Source organism: Lactuca serriola, chromosome 1 (genome assembly GCF_051521515.1).
Source record: "Lactuca serriola cultivar US96UC23 chromosome 1, Lser_US96UC23_V15, whole genome shotgun sequence".
NCBI classification, from domain to species: Eukaryota; Viridiplantae; Streptophyta; class Magnoliopsida; order Asterales; family Asteraceae; genus Lactuca; species Lactuca serriola.
The window spans coordinates 128,722,329-128,731,995 of NC_136408.1; the positions used below are offsets into that span (position 1 = coordinate 128,722,329).

Consider the following 9,667-nt stretch of genomic DNA (forward strand, 5'->3'; position numbering starts at 1 on the left):
TAAAAGGTTTTTACATAACGTATCATGTTTAATTATTCAGAAAAGAAAGGAAATGAAGGTACTCCGTGTTGCCAATATTGAAAGTTTCAAAAACAGTTGACCAACCAATAATAAGTATATTCGAGTTCTCCTTTTACTATAGACATGCGTCCAAATACTGATCAATGTGTCATCCAAGGGCATCTAAGAATCTAATTTAAGTCCTCGAGCATAAATTTAATAGCCATACCATAATTTGATAATACAGTTACATATCTTTGCCTTCTCGAGCAGTCAAATACATACCTGAATTAAGGATGATATTGAAACAATGTCGATACCAATTTTTGAAGTTAAATATATACATTATAACATAAGTTCAGGGCAACTCAGCACTGAGGTGAGGTTGGAAGGCGGTTCAAGGTCGGGTTTCATGGCAGCAATGGTGGATGACAAAGATAGATAGAGCAATGCAAAATAATGAAAACCATGGCAATTCTAAAACTACGTTTTAGTCTTTTCTTCAATTACATAAACCAAATCAACAAAATTTCAAATATATTAAGTAATCAAAACAATATGAGTTACATGACGACTTACTTAATATTCCTTACATGTGTATCAACTAAACTCAAAAATAATTCCTTTTGCTTTCACCTATCTTTCGCAATCAAAAATAAAAAAGAACTATGGGAACAAAAACCCAATGCATAAATCGGTACAAAATGAGACGAACAAACCATCTTACTTCTTGTGGAAAAAGGATATAACTCATCGAGTTTCACGTGATTGATTTAGAGTAGTTCGGTTACCCATCACCCATCGTACTAGATGCACATCTATTTTGAATTCAAACAGGCATGTACTGTAGCTTCTCTTTCTCAAGCAGTTTCTCATGAAGGATGAGACCTTGAAGATTCCCCCTTACCCTATGAATAAAGGAAAAGTAAGAAAACCTAAAAAGTTGGATAAGTATACAGAGATATGATGATAACATATTTGGTTCTGTATGCTTTTTTATTCTGTGATGATAGAAAGGTTTGGGTGTGAAAAAGTATACCTCCCGTGCTCTACCAATTATGCCAGGATTCTTTTGAGAAAAAGCTCTGAACCAACACTCTTCCTTTTGATCTGAACACAAGTGAGTAGTATTGGACATAAATATATTTATGTGATCCAAGATATCAAAAGACATAGTCAACTAACATAAGAAATCGACCCATTTAAACGAATCAATACTTGGTTCGATTCATTTAAAAATTAAAATTAGAATATTTATTTTTTATATTTTACGTCATATGATCCATTTGATTAAATGGGTGGATTTAGGTCATATGATCCATTTGATTAAATGATTTAATTTATGATCCATCTAATAAAATAAATGGATCATTATCCATCTGTTTATAGAAATTGGGCCATGGTTAAGTTCATTATACATAAGATACCACATTAAAACATTTAAGAAAAATGAGATCTACCTTCATAGTGGGGGCCGTCTGCAACAAATTTACGATGATAGGGGAACACTATAATAGTAGGATAAACAAATAGTATATTCATTAGGATGTATTCTCCTGTTGTTAACTGAAAAGGAGAAAGATCTCCACCAATAATGTGATTCCATGACTTATAATAACCCAATGCATCTTCTTCATCATCCATCTTGTCTCCATCATCATACACAAGACTCACCGCACACTCCTTAACAAATTTATTGTAAGGCAGTGTAACAGTAATAGTAACATGGTCACCAGCCTCCATCTCATTCATCCCAAACATCAAATGGCTTAACATCACACAACAGTTTCGACCTTCACTAAATTTTTCCAAGTGACGTTCGTATATCCATGTGCAGTTCTTTGTTATATTACTAATTGTCATCATTGGTGAATCAGGGAATGCGAATGGAGGTTCCTCCACATCTAATTTGCAATATCTGTGCACAGAGCAGAAGTTGATTCCTGTAAGGTTGTTTGAAGATGATGATGATGGGATGGTAAATGATATTGATGGCCCCACGCTTCTATGCCTAAACCAACTCGGAATCTCATCCTCCACATAAGTTGTGCTGAATATTCCAAATTCGTAAAACATTGTCTGCCAAATACAAACCACCTTAATTAATCACCATAATAATTACACACACACACACACACACACACACACACATATATATATATATATATATATATATATATATATATATATATATATTATTCACATTCACATAAATACGGACAGTTAAGTGAACAACAACCTGGATTCCAAGTTCTGATGATGAATTACTTCTCACGCGTCTGTCGTTAAGGAAGTCTAAGTTACTCCAGCCCAAGCTACGTAAAACCTTTTCCTCAACACCCAGCATTGGTTGGACTTTGAGAATGCCTTCAATTTCAAACAGCAAAGGTGCATAATTTCTTGCGGTTATTGATAGCTTGAGAGGGGACATTTCAGGATCAAATACAACTTTTTCTACATAAAACAAATGATTAGGATCGAGCAACAGTGCTCCTAGTGTGCGTGGAGGATACTCAACTGACTTCAAATTATTACAGTTCCACATACTAAGTAATTCTAGCCTAGGGAGGGTTCTCACACAAATAGGCATGGAATCGAAAGGATTGCCATCTAAATATAAATCTTTTAACATGGATAGGCAACTGAAATCCATGGGAAAGGATTCAGATGACAAATTGTTATTTGCAAGTGACAACCTTACTAAAGACCTGGGTAAAGAAACTGCAAACAACTTAAAATCCCTTGGTATAGCACCCACAAAGGCCGGGGAAGAGGTTCTTGTATTTATGTCAATGTTGTTAGCCTCACACAATTCCAATGAATCCATACCCCTATTTGGAGTTCCAGATTCACCAAGACTACAACCATCTAGCAACATTATTTTCACATTCTTCAACATGCCTATGTTTCTTGGAAGTTTTTTAAGCTTCTTGCAGTAGCTCAGATCGATGAAGAAAAGTCTAACACAATGCTCAATTGATTCACAAACCTCAACCAAACCAATGCAATTTCTAAGTATTAACCTTTCAAGTGCAGGAAGTTGGACAAAGTCACCAAGACTAAGAAGTTGTTTACAGTAACTCAAATTAAGAATCTTCAATGATCCAAGCAACCGTTTGTCTTTAGAGCACAACCCATCCAACTGCATAATGGAAATAAGTTAGAATAGTATTGAATTTCATCAACTCAACATGGATGAATAATATATGAAGTTAAGTTACGTACCTTTTGTCTCTTCTCAAGTCGTTGTGGATTAATATAACAACCAACAAATGATTCAATAGTGCTATATGACATGTCAAGAGCAACAAGATTCTCCATAGGTAAGTCAATAGGTATAGACTTTAAACAAAATCCATGCATACACAAACCTCTTAATTCCCTTGGAAAGTTCTCATAAGACCCATGCATGTGCACATAATTGAGTTGTAGTAGCATAAGACTATCCATTTTACTTAATGTGTTTGTTTTCAGCTCATATGATGCGCCCAACTTCTCTTTCTCAAGCATGCGCATGTCAAGGGCAAGTCCTAGAAGGTTTTCTTTACCCTAAGAAGAAACAGAATGAAAATAAATAAATTATGCAATAGAAAATATTTTGGACATACACACTACTAAAAGCATAGATGACCTCTTACCTTTTTGCGTTTCAATACTTCGAATGACTCGTTATGACACCATAATCGACTTCGTTTCCATGGCTTGTCCGGTGATTCTTGACGAACTTCAAATCTTCCCATCTCTTGAAGTAATTGATGCATCTTCAATTCATTATCCCGTCCTATACTAAGAAGACATCTATCAATGAGATTCGTGATCCCGGATCTTGTGTTTATATCACATGCCTCTAATATTGTATCAGTAACATCTTTATCTATTCCAACAAAAAAACAAGCAATATGCTTAAACAAGTCTTTATCATTTTTGGATGGCAAGGAGTCGAAGCTCATTTTCAAGACATTATTTATAGGGGAACTGATTTCTTTCTTTAACCCTTCGACGCACCCTTCCCAATAAGCTACATCTCGATTATGTAGAGACTTTCCCAAAACTTCGAGAGCCAATGGATGTCCTTCACAATACTTAACAAGCTTATCAGACACCTCTTCATATCCTGCCATAGGTTGGTTGCGCATGAATGCATGGGAACACAAAAGTTGTTGCGATGCAATACCACCTAAGCCTCGAAGAAAATGCATTCCATGCTTGGGTTTAATATTTGTTTTGAATAGTGCACAACTTGTTGTTAACCATCTGTCCTTTGTTGTTATAATAATTTTGCTTCCGGGATGAAAACCTTTGCTTCCAAGTAATGCATCTAACTGAACAAGGGTACTAACATCATCAAGAACTAGAAAGACCCTTTTACGGGCAAGTGCATTCTCTATCTTTGTTGTGTATATTGAAACATCATGAACTTTAATTGAACTTGTCTTTGAAATGCCGTTGCAGAGTTGTTCTTGTAAATCAAGCAACCCATTAAACTTCCCATCACATTTCCTAGTGATATCTTCAATATAGCTGCTTGCATGGAATTCCTGACAGTATAGCCCATAAACATGTTTCGCTAAAGATGTCTTCCCAATCCCGCCTATACCATAAATAGTAAGTATGTCTGCCGTATGTGAGGATCCATCTTTCAACCATGTTGTGATGAAGTTAATGGAATGATCCATCCCAATAAATAGTGGTCGAACACTCCGTAAGGGTACATGTAATCTACGGTAGATGTCCTTCACAATTTCTTCAATAAACTCCGTCTCAAACCTGAAACTTGATTTAATAAGAATTACAAAACACAGTCCAGAAAACTAAAAAACCATGAATCGGAGATTTTATTAATATAAAGATCAAATAAAAATTATTTTACAAGCATTAGTTTTACTGATTCATTCAAGGCAGTTGACAGGGTTTTAAGTAAATGAACTAACCTATGACAAAATACTATATGCATAAGCCAAAGAGTTTATACACTAGTGGTGGTATCAGGAGTTCGAAAAGTTGTTCCTCCTCCAATGGGTCGAGGGTTCAAAACTCAAATCATGCTTGACATTGGTGTAGTTTATGAATTGGGTTACGAGTTGTTCGAAATAAATATATAAATAAATAAATACGTAACAAATGTATAAAAATTATCAGAAGAGTTAATATATCTATATCAAGGTTGTAAAAAACACTTAATGTTAGTGTCGGAAGAACTGGGGTTAAGGGTTAAGGGCTAATATGTCTAGGCGGGGATTAATCTGAGACTATAAATTATTAATAAAATTATTTCAAAATTACTATATCTTAAGAAAATAAGTAAATTTGCATATTTGAAAGCTTGAAAATTTAAAACTTCTGGTGAAAATTTGTAATTATGAAAATTTTTGGTATAATATTTGAAATTTTGGCCGCCTAAGACCAATTTTGACCGCCAACTACTCAGAATTTAACCATCTTTGACGAACACTAATTAAGTTGGCCGACTAGCCCATATCCTAATCGATTCAAGGCTCCCTAACGATTAATTAGATTCCTAGAACGAGTTTTGCAAAACTAATCTATATAAACTGATTTATAAGATTAGATAACACAAATTCAACTATGTGCATCTTGTTTATCCTACTATATCATATATGTGTCTATTCGATGTTTATCGAAATGAATACTATGAAGATGATATTGACATTTTTCATGCGTTTTCAAACAAAACTGAATGTGTATGAAAATATGGGTAAATATGTGGGTACCTGCCATTTACGTCATTTCCCTTTAAATTAGCAACTTCCATAAGTGCTTTATTCCATCCATCCATCCTTTGAGCCCATTGTCTTCTTTTATTTTCGTCTACCTCTTCATCCATTTTCTGTTTATGCTTGGCCATTGCGTCGCCAAAGCTACTTTGTTGCTTCCTAACATGTGTGGGCTCCACATGATAAAAGATTGGGATGACAATATGGTTGGATGCCATACGTTGCTCAAGGATCAACACCAATTCATCGAGGCACCATGTTGAAGTGGCATAGTTCTTGGACAACACGATAATAGAACCCCGAGATGCCTTAATTGCACTCTCTAATTCCGGTTTCAGATCTTCCCCTGTTTCAATCTCTTCATCATCCAAGAAGGTACTGATATTGGCCTCAATGAGGGCCTTATAAAGGTGATCGGTGAAACTATGACGCGTGTCAAGACCTCTAAAACTTAAAAACACGTCATATCTATTAACATGAGTTGATGAGCTAGGACCATAAGTTGATGAACTATGGCCATGTGTTTGTGAAGAAGATGAAGATCCTTCTGAAAGTTCAAATAGAACAACCATTACGAGTTATGTGTTGATAACTCTTCACCCTTCCCAGGATTTTTAGGATTTTGAGTATTTACTACAAAGTTTCTCCTTAAAATGTGGGTGTATCCGAGTGAGCTCTGAAACACCTCCACACGTTATTGATAGTGTATGTTGCTTTCACCGGCTTTCCTCACTTGTGCTTCAAACGTTTGGATCCCGTACATAATGCCTCTACATAAAATCCAAATTAAAAATATTTAGAATATGCAAAGTAACTCTCAATTAACAATGTAAGCCTCAATAATAATAAAAGTAGTTATAATAATAATAATAATAATAATAATAATAATAATAATAATAATACCTTTGAATTCTTATAAACAAAAACTATAGGTAATTAAAATACAATACACATGCATCTCCAAACTTTTCCATGTGAACTAACTTAATACGCCTAGAAAATATTTACATCTCATTATAGGATCTATAATTGTGTTAATATGCCAATATTTATCCCTAAACTTTGAGTTTAGAGTTGATATTGGAGCTATATATCGCATAATGTTTATATGTGTGTTTTAACCCTCGATTTCATTTTTGTGTTTAAAGGCCATTCATAGCTTAATTAGTGCTAAACTTGGTTGTTTTGTGTGCAAGGGATATATGAGAATCAAGCAGAGAGAGGCTGCACTTATTTAAAACAGGAACATGCTGATAAATCTCTGCAACAGAAATCTAATGGAAGTAGCAATTATGTGACAAGTTTTTGGATCCTTTAATCAACACAGATATAGCTAAGTATTGATATTGAATAACAATTGACATGGGAATTATTTATAAAACGGTTAGTCAACTAACTGAATTGGTTAACTTGTTTTTCCAGCTTATTCATTTAACCTACAACGTTCCTATTTGCATTTTATTAACCCACAAATCAACAACAAATATCATTATGAATACAACTACAAGATCCACTGTTGCTTCCAATGAAAGGCATTTCATAAGATATAGGCAATTTCAAGCTTCCACTAGGTATCAACAAAGAGTAGTTTGAAGATCCTGACAGAAAAAAATAAGTTACTTGACATAAAGGTACCCAAATTAGCAACAACTTTTTAAAACTTGAATTTCTCTATCACTAGATCTAGTATCATCATATGTAAAGGATTTCAACTATAATTCATTGGTTTGTTCCAAATGATATGTTTATGAAACTAACAAGGCATGCCCTTTCTAAAGGTTCAATTGTAAACTCTATACTAGATGAAACTTCAAAGTTAAATGCCCTTTATTCCCACAATAAGCATATGGATATCATTAAGAGCATCCACAATGGAGAGTTTAATGGAAGAGTTGAATGAGGTGTCATGCCTATTTGTCATTCAATGGATACAATTCTACCATTGTGAAATGCCACATTGGCATTCAATGGATTTGGAGTTCAATGGTCATTGAACTCTTCAATGAGAAAAAGGAAAGTCTTTAAATCTTTAAATAAATATTTTTTTAATATGTTCAATTGAATTTGTAGAGTTTAATGCATTGTAGGATAAAAATGAATAGAGTTGTATGGAATTATGAATGATGATGTGGCACTCCATTGAACTCTATAGAGTTCAATGCATTGTGGATGCCTTAAGTTTCGAGTTCAATAGTAAGCTAAACACCCATTATGACAATCGAATATTGAAGGTCTAACTTACCATTAAGGAGCAGATAACATCATTAAAAAGAAATAAATGTAAAAAATCGTGTTTATAAATTAGAATATATAAAGGAGTCTAACTTACCATTAAGGAGCAGATAACATCATTAAAAAGAAATAAATGTAAAAAATCGTGTTTATAAATTAGAATATATAAAGGAACTGAGGAAGCAATTGTTGGAGATAACATTGAAGACAGGAAGAGAGGAGAGGAAGTTCTTTGTTCTGGAAACAAGAAAACTTTTATTAATCGCATAATCAACACATTTTAGAACTACATCGGAACTGCTGATGATTAAGTGCCGCATAACTACCAATCCCCACCATTTCCCAACCATAACACACCCTTTTCCTAAACGACACAAGACAATCAAATATACAATGTGCACGAACTTCTGTTCATCATTCTCAACCAGTGGGCTTTACTCTAAAAGGAGTGTGTACTATCGTAAACGATATATAAAATTAAACAAAAGTAATTGAAACAGAAAAATACAATCGCCTGTTCACGAAATAAACAAATGATTATGTAATTTTCGATTAAGAAGATGGAAATTGTCTAACAATATCTAAAACTAGCTTGTAAGAATGTGTCTTCATAGTTACCTGCCTACAAGAAGAACATGAGAACTGAAGCAGCGACGATAGAGGATGAGCCAATAGTGAAAGCTGAGAGCGAACGGCGGTAAGTCGGCAGGGAAACGGCGAGTCAACGTGGAAAGGGCGACGGCCAGAGAGGAGAGTCAACGAGGATTTTAGGGTTTCCGTTTTCCTTTTGGCTTACGATCAGTTGATCAGGGGTGTTGTTTTCCTTAAGTAAACATACGTGGAAAGGTATGTTCCAAGAAAGTTCTATAATTATTAGGCAAATTCCGGGAAAATACTTAACTTATACAAACTACATATTTAATTCTGCCCTATTTTTCCATTAACAATATTCATATTTTAGTTCAGATTCAAATAAATGACTTGACAGTGTCAAGTTGACATGCCAATTAAGTACGTATGATTTTGACGTTTTATTTCAATATCTTTTATTAGCCCCTTGATTTGTAGAAATATCCCACATTTTACCCTTAATTTATTGTATATAAATAGTTTTCAATTTTATGTTTTGAGCCTGTTTTTTATTTATTTATTTATTTATTTTTTTTATTTTATTATAAACATATACCATTTAATAAAATCGTTTCAAATTACACCCTAACTGTTTTTAAAATTTTATTTTATATTTGTAACATTGTTTTAACGTTTCTTTGAAACTATTTTAATAAATGCTATGTGTATATAATAAAAAATAAAAGGCTAAAAACATATAATATAAAGCTATTTGTATAGAATAAATTATGGGCAAAATTTGGTACATTTATACAAATTAAGGGAAAATAAAAAGATATTAAAATAAAACGAAGAAATCAAACTTGGGTGTCAATTATTATGAACTAAAATATGAATGTCGACAGAGAAATAGGATATAATTAAATATCTAGTGTGTATGGTTATATGTGTGCCATTAATATGTCCCTAAATATGTATATTTTAATGGACTTTGCCTAATAAATATAACTTTCTTGGAACTTTAGGGCTTTGTGGTTATATCTGGTTGTATTAGTTTTTAAGAGGTATAAATTTTAAATGGCTCTAAAATTTTAAGATTTAAATCTTTAACATGTTTTTTTTTGTTGCAA

At 33.4% G+C, this 9,667-nt stretch overlaps 1 protein-coding gene across 1 annotated transcript; it reads right to left on the reverse strand.

The window, feature by feature from the left end:
- Window positions 1-520: 520 nt before the first annotated feature.
- LOC145098595 (disease resistance protein RUN1-like) lies at window positions 521-8,811 on the reverse strand. The gene is made up of 8 exons (XM_079036224.1): window positions 8,586-8,811; window positions 5,733-6,505; window positions 3,639-4,767; window positions 3,226-3,549; window positions 2,240-3,142; window positions 1,461-2,079; window positions 1,040-1,110; window positions 521-908 (listed from the first exon to the last, which is right to left on the reverse strand). Exons 2-8 carry the CDS (start codon window positions 6,305-6,307, stop codon window positions 873-875), a joined length of 3,657 nt encoding a protein of 1,218 aa, XP_078892350.1. The 5' UTR covers window positions 6,308-6,505; window positions 8,586-8,811; the 3' UTR covers window positions 521-872.
- Between the last annotated feature and the right edge of the window lie 856 nt (window positions 8,812-9,667).